Source organism: Orycteropus afer, unplaced genomic scaffold, assembly GCF_000298275.1.
Source record: "Orycteropus afer afer isolate SDZICR_OR568_19922 unplaced genomic scaffold, OryAfe1.0 scaffold00431, whole genome shotgun sequence".
NCBI lineage: Eukaryota > Metazoa > Chordata > Mammalia > Tubulidentata > Orycteropodidae > Orycteropus > Orycteropus afer.
In genome coordinates, this window is record NW_006922018.1 from 744,582 (window position 1) to 761,047 (window position 16,466).

The 16,466-nt window shown below is 38.8% G+C and overlaps 1 protein-coding gene across 1 annotated transcript in view; it reads left to right on the top strand.

Moving 5' to 3' along the window:
• The first annotated feature begins 6,837 nt into the window (after positions 1-6,837).
• The window catches only part of KDM3A (lysine demethylase 3A), a 62,484-nt gene continuing 52,855 nt past the window's right edge, over positions 6,838-16,466 (top strand). Inside the window, exon 1 of the mRNA XM_007954085.2 lies at positions 6,838-7,023. Coding sequence (XP_007952276.1) covers positions 6,838-7,023 — 186 coding nt within the window. The remainder of the gene's footprint in view (positions 7,024-16,466) is intronic.

Genomic DNA, 16,466 nt, shown 5'->3' on the forward strand with positions numbered 1-16,466 from the left:
TTATCTTCTGTGTCTGTGTTAATTGGTTTCCCTTTTCTTTGTTGAAGAGCGTCTGTGCAGTCCTTGTGCCTAGTTCGCCATCTTGCCAGAACTCTTATCATTTTTTTATACATTGGTTTTGGTCATTTCTTTTTGTGCTTATAAGTTAGCATGTAGTTTTCATTTTCATAAATCGTTTCCTTTTTTCTATTATATATTCTAATTGATGCTTGTTAGTGAATACAGATTCTTTTGTTTGTTGATCGTGTGTTGTGTTACCTTGTAACTAGTGCATTTGTTCTAATAATTTTTTCAGTTAATGCTCCTGGATTATCTACAAATTATGTGTGTGTGTTTTCTTTCCAATATTTATGTGCTACTATTTTTCTTATTCTATTGTATTAATGGGGAGTTCTGGTGGTGTAGTGCCTAAGGCATTTGACTACTAATCAGATGGCTGGTGGTTCAAACCCACCAGCCACTCCCCAGAAGGAAGATTGGGCAATCTACTTTGGTTAACAATTAATCTCCATTACAATTTGAATAATAGGGATAATAATAGTGGACATCCTTAATTTACTTCTGACATTTATTGAAATTCTTCTAAAATGTCACAGTTAAGTAAAGTATATATCTGGTACATATCTTTCTCCAAGTTATGGAAGTTTTCTTCTACTCATAGTTTGGCAAGAGTTTTTATAATGAATGGCGGGGGGGGGGGAGGTGTGAAGAAGTTTTATCAGATGCTTTCTCTGAATATATTGAGATAATCATGTGTTTATTCTTGTGTTTAAATCTGTGTATATGTTGTTGTAGGCTGCCATCAAGTTGATCCCCAACTTATGGCAACCCCATGCACAACAGGAACAGGCCATTATGATGTGTAGGGTTTTCACAAATAGATCTTCAGTCCTTCCTTTCTAGGCTGTATTAGTAGAAGCTCTGCTGAAACCTTTTCAGCATCATAGTAACATGCAAGGCTTCATCAACAGATGAATGGTGGCTGCACTTGAAATTCATTGGCTGGAAATCAAACCTGGTTCTCCCACATGGAAGGTGAGAATTCTATCCCTGAACCACCACTGACCTCCATCTGTGCTAGTACTGGAATGCATTCATATGATTTAAAAATTAATTTTAAATTTCAAAAGTAACACCTGAATTCATCCATCATATAGAAAAGAGAGAATTATAAACAAAGCTAAATCACCTTTGACTAATAACCTCAATTCTAATGTGCAATCCTTAATACCAGTACCCATCATTATGAGTTTTACTCTATATTATATATTAATCTATATGTAATATAGTGATACTGCCTCGGAAACCCAAGGAGGGGTCGCTATGAGGCAGGTCCAACTCAATGACACACAACAACAACAACAACAACTAATAAATATATTAAATGTCATATATTTAATATATAAAACATATGGTATTGGAGTGTGTATGTTTAAATACAGGTAGTCCCAGGCTTATGACATATTCAAATTATGATGAACCATACTTATGACTGTCTGGTTTTATTCTTATTTTTGGTATCTTATTATTAGTAATATGTACTACATACAATGTCGTAGCACATAATTTGCTGATGTTATCATTCTTTTATCAACCTCCAAAGACAAATAAAGATTGAATTTATAGATACTGATAATAAAAAGGCAGTAATAATGAAAATTTAACAACAACAACAGCAAGATATTTGACCTATGTCCAAACTGACCCTATTTTATGTTGGGGGACTACCTGTAATACTAAATCCAACTCTCTTTTTCACTCAAAATGCATTTTGGTGATCTGTCCTTATTGATATATCTAGATGTATCTCATTCCTTTTGAAATGCTCTATAGCATTCCATTTTATGTATCAGACCCAGATTCCATTTATTCATTTTCCAACTGAAGTACATTTAGAGTATTTACAAATTTTCACAGCCACAAGCAATGCTGAAATGAACAACCTTGTAGATTCTCCTAGTTCATATGTGTGGGCATTTTTTTAAGGGTGAAAAACAAGTTTTGTTCGAATTGATTCCAATTCATGGCAAACCCATATGTGTAAGAGCAGAACCATGTTCCAGGATTTTTAATGGCTGAGTTTTCAGTAGTACATCACCAGACCTTTCTTCTGAAATACTTGTGGGTGAACTTGAACCTCCAACTTTTCTGTTAGTAGAAAAGCACTGCACCACCCAGGTGGAACTCTTATGAATGAGTATTGAATGTAAGTGTATACTCTTAATATTCCTAATTTTCTAGGTGGTTTAGAAATACTTTTAAAATCATGAATATGCGTTGAATGTCAGTGCATGCTCTTTTAGCCTATATTAAAATGAACTTCATTAACACCACACACAAGTTAAAATCTTACTAAAGATAATTCAAAAATGGTTGCAGCAGTATATTGACAGAGAACTTCCAGAAATGCAAGCTGGATTCAGAAGAGGATGTGGAATGAGGGATATCATTGCTGATGTCAGATGGATCTTGGCTGAAAGCAAAGAATACCAGAAAGATGTTTACTTATGTTTTATTGACTATTCAAAGGCATTCATTTGTGTGGATCATAACAGATTGTGAATAACATTGAGAAGAATGGGAATCCCAGAACACTTAATTGTACTCATGAGGAACCTGTACATAGACAAGGAGGCTGTCATTCGAACAGAACAAGGGGATACTGCATGGTTTAAAATCAGGAAGGGAGTGCATCAGGGTTGTATCTTTTCACCATACTTATTCAATCTGTATGCTAAGCAAATAATATGAGAAGCTGGACTATATGAAAAAGAATGTGGCATCAGGATTGGAGGAAGACTCATTAACAGCCTGTGATATGCAGATGACACTGCTTGCTGAAAGTGAGGATGACTTGAAGCACTTACTGATGAAGATTGAAGACTACCATCTTCAGTATGGATTACACCTCAGGATAAAGAAAACAAAAATTCCCACAACTGGACCAATAAGCAGCATCATGATAAATGGAGAAAAGACTGAAGTTGTCAAAGACTTCATATTATTTGGTTCAACAATCAACACCAATGGAAGCACCAGCCAAGACATCAGAGGATGTATTGCATTGGGAAAATCTGCTGCAAAAGACCTCTTTCGAGTGCTGAAGAGCAAAGATGTCTCCTTAAAGACGAAGGTACACTTAACCCAAACCATGGTATTTTCAATCGCCTCATACACATGTGAGAGCTGGACAATCAACAAGGAAGACCAAAGAAGAGTTGATGCTTTTGAGTTGTGTTGGAGAAGAATGCTAAGAGTACCATGGACTGCTAAAAGAACAAACAAACCTGTCCTGGAAGAAGTGCAGCTGGAATGCTCCTTGGATGTGAGAATGGCCAGACTTTGTCTTACCTACTTTGGTCATGTTATCAGAAGGGACCACTCTCTGTAAAAGGATATCATGCTTGGTAAAGTAGAGGATCAACAAATAAGGGCAAGGCCCTTAACAAGGTGGATTGACACAATGGCTGCAACGATGGGCTCAGGTATAGCAAGGATTGTGAGGCTGGCACAGGACCAGGCAGTGTTTCATTCTGCTGTACGTAAGGTTGATAGGAGTCCGAGACAACTTGATGGCACCTAATTGTTGTTGTTGTTGTTAAGTGCCGTCGAGTCGTTTCCGACTCATAGCGACCCCATGCACAGCAGAACGAAACACTGCCCGATCCCGCACCAGCCCCACAATCCCTGCTATACTCGAGCCCATCATCGCAGCCACTGTATCAATCCATCTCGTTGAAGGCCTCCCCCTCTTTCATCGACCCTCCACCCTACCAAGCATGACATCCTTCTCCAGGGAATGGTCCCTTCTTACAACATGACCAAAATAGGTGAGACGAAGTCTGGCCATTCTTGCTTCCAAGGAGCATTCTGGCTGCACTTCCTCCAGGACAGATCTGTTAGTTCTTTTAGCCTACCACAAAATTAACATATGATTTTTCTCTTTTAAAATGTTAAGTTGTGAATTATAGTTACTTTCTAATCTTAAACTATCCTTGTATTTATCAGATAACTCGTTAATCATGGTGATTTTAAAATATACTGCTGGATTTGTTAATATATGTTATATAAGATTTTCCACTATGTTTGTAAGTATAATTGAATGTTGCTTTCTTTCTTGTACTCTCCTAGTTCAGATGTAGTAATTTGTTTGACTAGTTTTATAAAACTGGGTATCTTTCAATCTCTTCTAAATTATGGAACCATGAATAGTACAGGAATTATATGCTCCGTGATGTTTGTTAGAACTTGTCCCTTAGCAGCAGCTTTTCAAGTTAATAAATAGCTAACTATGTAACCTAAGTCTTCCATACTCCCATGTACTTTTTAAATCTACTTCTGGGACAGATGTATTTAACTTCTATCCTAATTACAAATTTGTCAAAATCTTCTCATAGCTCTGACAGTTTAGTATTAGGTTAAGCTATGTTATATCACACCAATTCAGGAGTTTGTATTATCTTTGTGGACTTAAAAAAAATTAATACTTCTTTTGATACTTTTTGTTTTTAATTGTTGTAATATCGCTATATTGCTTTCCTTTGATTACCATTTGATTAGTAAAACTTTTGTCCCAATGTTTTCAAGCTTCCAGTGGTGGTGTAGGAGTGTTGTTTGCTGTCAACTATAGGTTTTGTTTTAATTTGAAATGAGTCTTTTAAATTCATGAATAAATTAACCCATTTATATTTATTGTGAGTACTGATGTTGGTCTTAACTCCTCTCATTGTATATATTTTTTCCTATTTATCATACTTCCTTCCAGCTTCTTTTTCTTTTCTTTTCTTTTCATTTTTGCCTAGTGTTGGATTGGATAGGTTTTCTTTCCATTATCTCCCTCTCTAACGGTTTGCAAATTATAAATCAAATTTAATTTTAGTTTATTCTTACTTTTAAAAACTTATTTAATGTTACATACTCAGAACATATATATATTTAAAATCAACACGTGGAGTTAACTTGCATCCATAATCTCTGGAATAAGTTTCTGAACTTTTTCTGATTATGTTTTCAAACTTGTAAAATTGGGAACATGAGTACTTCAGTAGTTATCTTGAGGATTAAATGTGATGTCATGACAAGCACCAGCCCAATACTTATCTAAAGTGACAAGTCTTCAATTCCTTCATTCCATTTCTTCATTATTCAACCAAGAAACGTCAGGTACAAAACACACAATGACCTCTTCTTTCCTTTGTATTTCAAAGTCACCTCCCTTTTAGCCTTCATATCTCTTGCATCATTACTGCCCTCATTTAGTTTTGGAATTTCTTTGAAGTCTCAATATATCTTGCCATTATCTCTTCACATAAAAACAAAACAAAACAAAAAAAACCCAACTTCATTCTACATTGTACTGACCGGCTTCTTTTTCTCTAGATTTAATGAACGTCAGTTCCCAAAGACTCCATGCCTTTCTTCATTTTTCTTTCAAAATGGCGGACTTTAGACTTTCATGATCAGCACCACGTGCGTGTGCGCCTGCGCCTCCCGCGGCCATTTCGCCCAGCAGCCCTAGCTCCAGTTTCTGCTCCGCGTGTTGTGTTCCAACAGCACGCGAGGCGCCTGCGCACAAGCCTCCAGAGCGTTGTCGCTCCTCCCTCCCTAGCTGAGTACGCCTGAAACCGCACGTTCCCTTCCCTTCCCTCCCCCTCAGTCTGTACCGCCCTCAACGCTTTCCTGTGAGATTCTTCCGCCAAGTGGAAGGCCTATCTTCGTTCGACAGCCTACGCACTTGAAGAGCAATCCAATAGGCACATGCAGCCCTAGGTTTCGCCATTCAGCTTTATCTGTGCGCCATGGCATTTTTCTCGGAACTCCAAAGTTGATAACCGATTTCGCGGGACTTTTTGCACATCATGAGGCAACGAATGTAAAGAATGGGCCTGTGGCGGAAGGATATTTCGCTTACACTCTGTGTACTTTAATGGGGGGTCGCTCTGGAGTCGAAGAGGCGGGGGGAAAAGGGCGGGGACAGCCAGGGAATTTTTTTTCTCTAGCCCCGCCCTCACCAAGCCAGCCAATAGTGATGGGTGATTTTTCCACGAGCCTCGCCCAACTCCTTTGACTCAGCCATTGAGAGGTGGAAGCGGCTCCGAGGGGGAGGGACTGGGAGGCTGTGCGTGTCTTGTGAGAGCTCTTGAACCAAGTCAGAGCTAGAGTCGCTCGGCGGCTGGAAGCTGCGGCCGCCGTCGTCAGTGACTCAGGGAGCCTGGAGGCGGGGTAAGAGCACGGCGGCCTCAGCTGGGTGGAGAAGAGGAAGAAAGGTGAAGGTGGCCAAATCGGAGGCCCTGGCGCAGCAGAGGGGCGCAGGGGGTCTGCGGCTGGGATGCGACGGGGAGGGGTGGAAAGGTGGGGAGGGCCATCAGGGCAAGTGCGGAGCCGCCGACTCGATTCCCTCCTCCCCGAGGGGCCTCCCAGGGCGGAGACCCGGCGGCCAGGGACGAGCCCTCTGCATTGGGGACCTCTTATTTTTTGGGGTGAGGGGTGCATACTTTAAAGATTCACTTACGCCTCAAATACTCCCCTTATTCCATCTGAATTTAGGTTTAAGATTTCGGAAAAGCGAAACTTGGGAGAGCGCGGGTCACGCGGTGCTCGGGCCTGTGTTTGCGGTGGGGGAGGAAGTCGGGGGCGGGGATGGCGTGAGTGGAAGGATCGGGTGCGGGGTTCCCTTTTGCACCGGGCCGCCGCCTGCGGTTGCGTCCCCAGAGCAGAGTCAGGACCCCTCCCTCCCTCCACCCACGCACCCTGTCCTCTTCCTGGCTCCCTCCCACCGACTGCCCCCATCTCATTTTGTTTTTGCAGGGAGGAGCCCTTCCTGCAGGCGTGGAAACCATGGTGCTCACGCTCGGAGAAAGTTGGCCTGTATTGGTGGGGAAGAGATTCCTCAGTCTGTCTGCAGCCGACGGCAGCGACGGCAATAACGACAACTGGGACGTGGAGCGCGTCGCTGAATGGCCCTGGCTCTCCGGGACCATTCGAGCCGTCTCCCACATCGACGTTACCAAGAAGGATTTGAAGGTAAAACAAGCTTCTTGGCCTAGGCAATCGAACGTTTGGCAGTTACCTTGGTAACACGACAATCAGCCCTCCACCCCCTTTTCTGAAAACGGCAACCAGAAAGTTGGCATTGATCTAAGGATAAAGAATAATAGATCTTGAAAGTTTTTGAAATGGTTGTGTAGAGCAGAGGTGTGTTTGGCCCAGAGTTTGTTGCTGCTTTGTTAAATAATGGGCTTAGGGTTGTTCAGACATGCTTCATTATTGCCAACGTAGTGCCTCACTAGGACTGATTATTTTTCCAAAGCAGGAGTGCTGTTCGTAGTATTAAGTTGGACAAGTGGATGACATTTGAAATCATATTAAGAATTGAAAGTGCTTTCAGTAAGTTTATTTGTTTTTCTTAATTTTTTCTCTCAACTTTTTAAACCTACAGACTTGATAGACATGAAGTGTGAAGGTAGAGGGAGGAGCTTAGTTCTGTTTGGCTTATTAAGGTGGGTATATGTCCGTATATGGTGGAGCAGGGCAGGAGTAGGTTCCTGGTTGCTTGTGATGAGTCTGTGGGCGGGTGTGGGATATAACCATATATGGAAGGATAGGGTGGAGCTGTCCTATATATGGTATGTTGGAGGAATGGCTTTGATACTTGGATGTTTGGTGGAGGGAAGGAAATGGGAACAAATACAGCAAGAGATTTTCAATCTGAATGGCACTTCGAACCTTTTTCAGTTAGAACTTTTTGAAGGAAGATGAACTGATTGAACTCTAGAAGTATTGGTGTGGGAACAACCAGTGAGGAAGCCATTGTATTAACAAAGACTCCTTTGTGCAAAAATAACCGAAAAAAAGTCCCTAACTAACAAAGAGTCCAAAGTGGTGATAACTTGAAGTCAGCTTGTCAGAACGGAATACATTTCCACTCTGAGTAATGGACGTGTTGTTTACAGTACTTTCACTTGGCCATCATCTTTAGTTTTTCTTGAAAATTGCTCAAAGGAAACAAATTTTAATACTAGCTGTTGAATGTTGCTTCTGAAACACTGTTTTAACACTTTCAGGCTTTCAGTGCATGCCTAAACCAGTATTAGTCAGCAGAGTCTTGTGAGAATAGAGATGTGTAGTTTTGAGCTTACACAGTGTGCCTTGTTTTCGTATTTAAATGGAGTTGTGACCATTGAACACTTAACCATCGTGTGAGCACTTCACAGCTATGACCTTATTTAATCCATATAGCAGTTTGAGGATATTGGTTTCATTTTATGGATGAAAATACTGAGATGAGAGAGATTAAGTATCTCGCCTAAGATCACATTCCTAGGAATCAGTGTATCCTAAATACTAATCTCAGTAAGGCTTGGCTCCAAAGGCTACCCTTCTAACCATCATTCTTCTTGATGGAGGACTATGCCACAAAAGGATCCCAGGAATATACTGTGAGGTTTGGTTTTTCTCCTTTTTACCTACCACTTACTCTTCTAGCAAATCAAACTTTGTTGTTTATAGAGAGAATGTGGTATCGTGCAAGAATGACCAATCTTTTTTTGTTTTAAGCTGATAACTTTTCTACATAGAAGGGGCTTTGTGTACTAGATTTCAATCATAGTTGTGATTTATTTCACCAACTGAAATTATCTTTAGTGCATTTGTTTTTATCTTGTATAAATGGAAAGAAGATTTGATTTAAATTTTCCAGTCTTTAGTTCTTTGGCAGATAATGAGAGACTAGGTGTTCCTGTCCCTGACAATGTGAGGGCCTTTTGAGTTAGGCAGAAGGTCCTTTAAATGTATTCTTTTCCATTGTCATGTTGTCCACTCCCACGACCTTTGAGGTGGTGATGATAGTTTTAAAATGAGGAAATAAATTTAGGAAAAAGAGTCTTATTCAGAGTTGTGTAATTAGCCACTAAATGGTGGAAGTGAGATTTGAATCCAGGTTTGCTTGTGTGTCTTGTGCTGTACTTAAGATTCCTAACCTAGAGATGGGAGCTCTGGTAGCGTAGTGGCTAAGGCACTTGACTGCTAACCAGAAGGCTGGTGGTTCAAACCCACCAGCCACTCCTCGGAAGGAAGGTTGGGCAATCTACTTCCGTAGTGATACTGCCTCGGAAACCCAAGGAGGGGTCGCTATGAGTCAGGGCTGACTGGAAGGCACATAACAACAACAACAACAACAACAACCTAGAGATAATGGGTATTTCAATTCAAAAACAATGTTGAATGTGTTTGCCTTTGACTTGCCTGCAGACTTCACAACTCAGCCTCATGTAATGTGCAAGTCTATTGATTTATTTTATCTAATAATGATTTATTGCTACACTCCTCAGTTGAGTAACATGAAGTAATTAACAAGTTTAGAGCCCACGTTGTATTAATAAGGAAATAAGATTTAAAACACTAGAATCTAATTGTACGTGGTGAGATACAGCCAGGAACTGCCATATTGACCATACTTACACCTGAGTTTTTGAGCATGGAGTTATTTTGGGAGGTGAGACTGGGTACTGAGTTGAATATGACTAAATAAAATTTGAGTAGTATGCAACTGTTCTTCTAGCAGTAGTATATATTTCTCTAGACTGGCTTGCTTAGTTGTTGTTAGCTGCAGTCAGCATTGGCCCCTGATTTATAGCAACCCCATGCACAAAAGAATCAGACTGTTGTAATCCATAGGGTTTCCATTGGTTGATTTTTTGGATGTAGATTGCCAAGCCTTCCTAGGTGTGAATGCTCAACTGAAATCTATTCAGCATCATAGCAGCATGCAAGCCTCCACTTGCAGATGGTGGCTGCACATAAGGTACATTGGCTAGGAGTGGAACCTGAGTCTTCCTCTTGGAAGGCAAGAAGTCTACACTGAAACTGAGTTCCCTCTCTTGCTTAGTTGAGGATGTTATTAATGAGGCCAAGGCCTATTACGTCTGTTTCATCTAAAGAAAGACTTTGTAACAAAGTTACTTACTTTGATAATAAAAAGACAATGTGTCTAGTAACTGATTACAAAGAAGTTAAACTAAAGCATTGTAACAGTAGATAATAACATAATAAGTAGATAATAAGTGCTTACTATGTGGCAAGTACTTCATTTAATCCTTATAGATATCCTAGATGGTAGCCTACATATTTTAGTATCAGAAACTGAAACTTAAATAAGTTGAAAAACTTCTTTAAAGTATGTCTCTGTTGTTGTATGTCTCTAGACTTTCCTAAACACTAGGCTTTAATATTCAGGTAGAATGAGGTGGTTTTTGTTGTTGTTAGCAGCTGTCACGGTGGCCTCCGACTCATGATGACCCCATTACAATGGAGCATAATGCTGCTTGGTCATGTGTCATCCCCATGATCAGTGGCAGATCAAGCTGTTGTGATCCACAGGCTTTTCACTGGCATATTTTTGGAAGTGAAATAATAGGCCTTTCCTTCTAGTCTGTCTTAGTCTAGAAGTGCTGCTGATACCTGTTCAGGGTCACAGCAACATGCAAGCCTTCACTGACTGCTTGAGGTACTGGCTATGCTTGAGGTACATTGGCCAGCAATAAACCCTGGTTTCCCACAGAAGGGCAAGAATTCTGCCACTGAGCCATCAATTAGTTTCAGGACTTTACTGGCCTTTATAGCTTCTAGCTTGGCCTGTACTTTGCCCTAATATTTGAATCAATCAAGGAAGGACTCATGAAATTCTTAATCTCTACGTGGAAAAGCAGCTTAAAAATAGTCTTATGGAGCAGTGGCATTCCATTCATCTGGAAGGATAACAGATCTTAGGTGTGGTTAAATGGACCTCTCTAACCTTATTTTTATCCTACTCTTTCTACTTGAGTCTGTGAGGCAAGTTGTTGCCTAACTGGATTTGTTCATGTTCATACATGTTGGGAATGCCTCCTTCTCACTTGTCTTTGTAGATCTTTCCCTTCCTTTGAACTCACCTTCTTTCGTTGAGTCTTCCACCCCATCTTTGTCCTCAGGGGTGTCTTTAGCAAATAAATAGAACCTTTATTTATTTATAACAATTAGGTGCCATGATGGATTCTGCTGCCAGTCAAGCAGTATAAAAGGAAACACTCCTAGCAAAGTGTAATAAAAATTGTTTACCATTTATAATTGAATGTTAGATTCTAGGATTTTAGACAAGCATTTTACTTGGGTGTAAGAAGACATAAATAGCAACATAAGGAAGGGATTATGTTCTGCATCTAGTGCTGAGCATAAAGTAGATGTGTAATTAAAAACTTCTTGACTAAAATCCATGCCATTCTGTATATGCCTACTTTTAAACTTGAAAATATTTTTTTTCTTATAGTTTTCATATCATATATTCAAGTGAGATTAGTGTATGCACAGAGTGGGAGGTTTTGAGATTAGATATAGTATTAATTCATGTATATCATTTAAGAGATTTTCTGTTAGGAAAAAATTAGCTTGAAATAATTTGATATATCCAACCACTGCTGAAGATATTTGATAGAATAATAAGATACACATTTACAAAATGCCCTATTTTTAAAAAAAACGACAAATTTGGAAACTGTAGGCAATGGATTATAGTTAATTGGCCTCTTTTTGGCCTTTGGAGTCAGAAAGCATAAATAGCATCATCTCCTTAATGGACTGAGGAACCATGGAGGAAAGAATACAATTTGAAATGGGAAGTAATTACATCTCTCAGATTGCATGAACTTGATCAATCATTTTAGTCTTCCTGAACTTGAATTCTTACATGTATGTCTTTTTATGGAAATATCTTCAAAAGAGGCTTTTCAGGTCCAGGGGAAGTATCTTTATATACAGAACCTCAGACCTCAAGGCACCATTGAAAGACATACATTGTCTTGAGAGGAAACTTTTGAAAGAATGTTGAAGCTCACAACCTGTTTCATTTGTGTGTGTGTGTGTGTGTGTATATATTTTTTAATTAATTGATTAATTAATTAAAAGAACTTTTGTTCCCCCAGCCAAAGTTTATGTGAATCTTTGACCAATGCAACATAATTCTCCTAAGTCATAGACTTAAATTACTTTTAAGGTGCTAAATTTTTTTCAAGTCACTCAAAAATTGGAATATGAAGATGGACTCTGTCTGGATTTTGATTTAGGGTTAATCTTAAGCTTTAAATAGTAATAAGAATTGTGATGTCATTTAAGTTTTGGGAAACTATTTAAAATCTTAAACCTTCACTTTTTTGGCTGAATATTAGATACTGAAAATCTTTTCTTTCCTCCTCCCTAAATTAAGAAGTGGATACTCTGATGAGTTAAGATTTGAAGTACCATGAAGGTCTCCAAACTTCCTGGACTCCCTGCCAGATGCTTTATGTACTTTATGTACATTGTCTTGTCTTTAATCCACCTAAAAATCCAGTGAGGGGTAGGTTTTAGTTTCATTCTGGAACCATCAGAACAAAATTTAGAGAGCTTAGACTTAAATGAGGGTTGTTAACCTGGGGTCCATGTTGTTGTTTTTAGGTGCCATCAAGCTGGTTTTAACTCATGGTGACCCTGTGTGCTATAGAACAAAACACTGCCTGGTCCTGAGCCATCTTCAGAATTGTTCCTATGCTTGAGGTTATAATTACAGCCACTGTGTCTATCAGTCTCCTTGACTACCTTCCTCTTTTTTGCTGACCCTCCACTGTACTAAGTATAATGTCCTTCTCCATGTCCTTCTTGATAACATGACCAAAGTACGAGAGACAAAGTCTGGCCATTCTCACTTTGAAGGAGCATTCTAGCTGCACCTCTTGGCAAGACAGATTTGTTTGTTGTTGCAATCCATGGTATGTTCAATATCCTTCACTAGTACTATAAATCAAATGCATCAATTCTTCTTCAGTTTTTGTTATTCATTGTCCAGCTTTCACGTGAATATGAAGCTTTTGATACGACTTGGGTAAGGTACACTTTAGTCTTCAAAGTGACATCTTTGCTCTTTAACACTTTAAAGAGATCTTTTGCAGCAGATTGGTCCAATTCAGTATGTCGTTTGATTTCTTCACTGTTGCTTCCATGGACATTGTAGGCCCAAGTAATATGAAATCCTTGATAATTTCAAGCTTTGCTCCATTTATCTTGATATTATTTTTGGTCCAGTTGTGAGGATTTCTGTTTTCTTTATGTTGAGGTGTCATTCACACTGAAGGTTGTAGTCTTTGATCTTCATTAGTAAGTGCTTCTAGTCTTCTTCACTTTTAGCAAGCAAGGGCATGTCATCTGCGTATCGCAGGCTGTTAATGAGTCTTCCTCCAATCCTAACACCATACTCTTCTTCATATAGTTCAGCTCTCAGATTATTTGTTTAGCATATAGATTGAATAAGCATGATGGAAGGATACAATCTTGACACATATCTTTCCTTATTTAAACCACTCAGTTTCCCCTTGTTCTGTTAAAACAACTGCCTCTTCGTCACTGTATGGGTTCCTCATAAGCACAATCAAGTGTTCTGAAATTCCATTCTTTGCAATCTTAACCATAATTTGCTATGATCCACACAGTCCAGTGCCTTTGGATAGTCAACAAAGCACAAGTAGACCTCTTTCAGGTATTCTTTGCTTTCAGCCAAAATCTCTCTGACATTAGCAGTGTTATCCCTCTTCACATCCTCTTCTGAATCCAGCTTGAATTCCTGGCAGTTCCCTGTAGATGTATTGCTGAACCCCGTTATGAATTACTTTCAGCAAAATTCTACTTGTGTGTGATTCTAATGATATTATTCAATACTGTCTGATTGCTGTTGGATCACTTTTCTTTGGAATGGGCACAAATATGAATCTTCTCCAGTTGATTGTCGGGGAGCTCTGGTAGCATAGTGGCTAAGGCACTTGACTGCTAACCAGAAGGCTGGCGGTTCAAACCCACCAGCCACTCCTCGGAAGGAATATGGAGCAATCTACTTCCGCAGTGATACTGCCTCGGAAACCCAAGGAGGGGTCACTATGAGTCAGGTCTGACTTGACGGCAAACAACAACAACCAGTTGATTGTCAGTTACTTGTTTTCCAAATTTCTTGGCATAAATGAGTGAGTGCTTCAAGCATTGCATCTATTTCTTGAAACATCTAAATGGATATTCTGTCAATTTCTGCAACTTTGTTTTTCGTGGATGCTTTCAATGCACCTTTGACTTCCTCCTCCATTACCGTCAGTTCTTGACTATAAGCTACCTTGTGAAATGGGTGAACATCATCATTCAGTTCTTTTTGGTACAGTGACTGTATTTCTTCAAACTTCTTTTAATGTTTTCTGCATTGTTCATTATTTTTCCAATAGAATCCTTCACTCGAGGCTTGAATTTTTTTTTCCCCAGTCCTTTCAGTTTGAGAAATGCTGAGCATGTTCTTCTCTTTTGGTTTTCTTACTCCAGGTCTTTGCATGTTTCATTGTCATAATTTATTTTTCTTCTTGAGCCACCCTTTGAAATCTTCCATTCAGCTCTTTTACTTCATCATTTCTTCTATTTGCTTTAACTACTCTCCATTCAAGAGCAAGTTTCAGAGTCTCTTCTGACATCTGTTTTGCTCTTTTCTTTCTTGTCTTTTTAATGAACTTTTGCTTTCTTTATGGATAATGTTCTTGATTTCATCCCACAGTTCATCTGTTCTTCAGTCATTGGTGTTCAGTGTTTCGAATCAAATCAGTGTTTTTGAGATGGTTTCTAAATTCAGGTGGGATATACTCAAGGTTGTATTTTGGCTCTTTTGATCTTGTTTTCATTTTCTTTCTTCAACTCAAACTTGCATATGAACAATTGATGGCTGTTCCACAGTCAGCCCCTAGCCTTGTTCTGACTGATGCTATTGAGCTTTTCCATTATTTCTTTCCACAGATGTTGTCAGTTTGATTCCTGTGTATTCCATCTGGTGCAGTCCATGCGTCACTGTGTATATTGTTTAAAAAAGACATTTACAGTGAATAAGTAGTTAGTCTTGCACAATTCTATCATGTGATCTCCAGCATCATTTCTATCACCAAGGCCATATTTTCCAACTGTTGATGCTTCTTCTTTGTTTCTAACTTTCACATTCTAGTCACCACTAATTATCAGTACATCTTGAGTGCATGTTTGGTCAGTTGCAGACTGCAGATGTTGGTAAAAAATCTTCTATTTCTTCTTCTTTGGCTTTAGTGGTTGATGCATACATTTGAATAATAGTAGTATTAACTTACCTTCCTTGTAGACATGGATATTATCCTATCACTAATAGCATTGTACTTCCAGATAGATCTTGGAATGTTCTTTTTGATGATGAGTATGATGTCGTTCCTTTTTCACTTGTCATTCCTTCCATTTGTCATAGCAGACTATATGAGTGTCCAATTCAAATGATCAATACTAGTCCATTTCCATTCACTAATGCCTAGGATATCAATCTTTATGCATTCTATTTCATTTTTGACAGCTTCTAATTTTCTTAGATTCATACTTCATACATTCTATGTTCTGATCATTAATGGATATTTCTTCTTATTTTGAGTTGTGCCACATCAGCAAATGAAGATCCTAAAAGTTTTACTCCAAATATGTCATTAAGGTCGACTCTAATTCAAGGAGGCAGCTCTTCCCTAGTTGGATTTTTTAATATCTTCCAACCTGAGGGGCATATCTTCTGGCAGTATACCAGACATTGTTTTTCACTGCAATTGTAAGGTTTTTCAATGACCAATTTTTTTTCAGAAGTGGACTACCACATCCTTCTTCCTAGTCTGTCTTAGTCTGAAGCTCTGCTGGGGCTTTCCACCATAGATGACCCTGCTATATTTGAAATATTGGTAGTTTAGCTTCCAGCATCACAGCAACCCATAACCCACCACAGTACAACAAAATGACAGACAATATAAATTGATTTTCTTTATAATCCTATGTATTTTATTTTATATAAGGAAAATCATTCTAAAGACATAGTTTTGATTTATAGCCAGATCTCTCATAATTTGAAATTCATTCATGCTTATTCCACTTTATACCTTGTTACTGATAGATGAGAAAACTTGGTGACCTAAATATGGGTTAACTTTGAGGTTCATGTGAATCTGGGGCAGAAAGACAAGCCAATTTAGGAGATACAGAGGATCTGGGCTCTGACTATGGAAAAGAAAAAGAAGATGGGAAAAGTCTCAAACACTTTCTAGTTGTTTGGTTGTAGTGATAGAATATATATATGACCAAGGAAATAAAGTAAAAAGAGCTAAACAAAAGATTTCAAAGGGTGGCTTGAGAAGACAAAGTAAAGTATTACAATGAAATGTGCAAAGACATGGAGTAGGAAAATAAAGTGCTTGAAGCAGCATTTCTCAAGCTGAAAGAACTGAAGAGAAAATCAAGCCTTGAGTTGTATATTGAAGGATTCTGTGGGCAAAATACTGAATGATACACAAAGTACCAAAAGAAGGTGGAAGGAATAATACACAATTACTGTACCAAAAAGAATTGGTTGATGGTCACCCATTTCTTTTTTTTTTTTTTTTTTT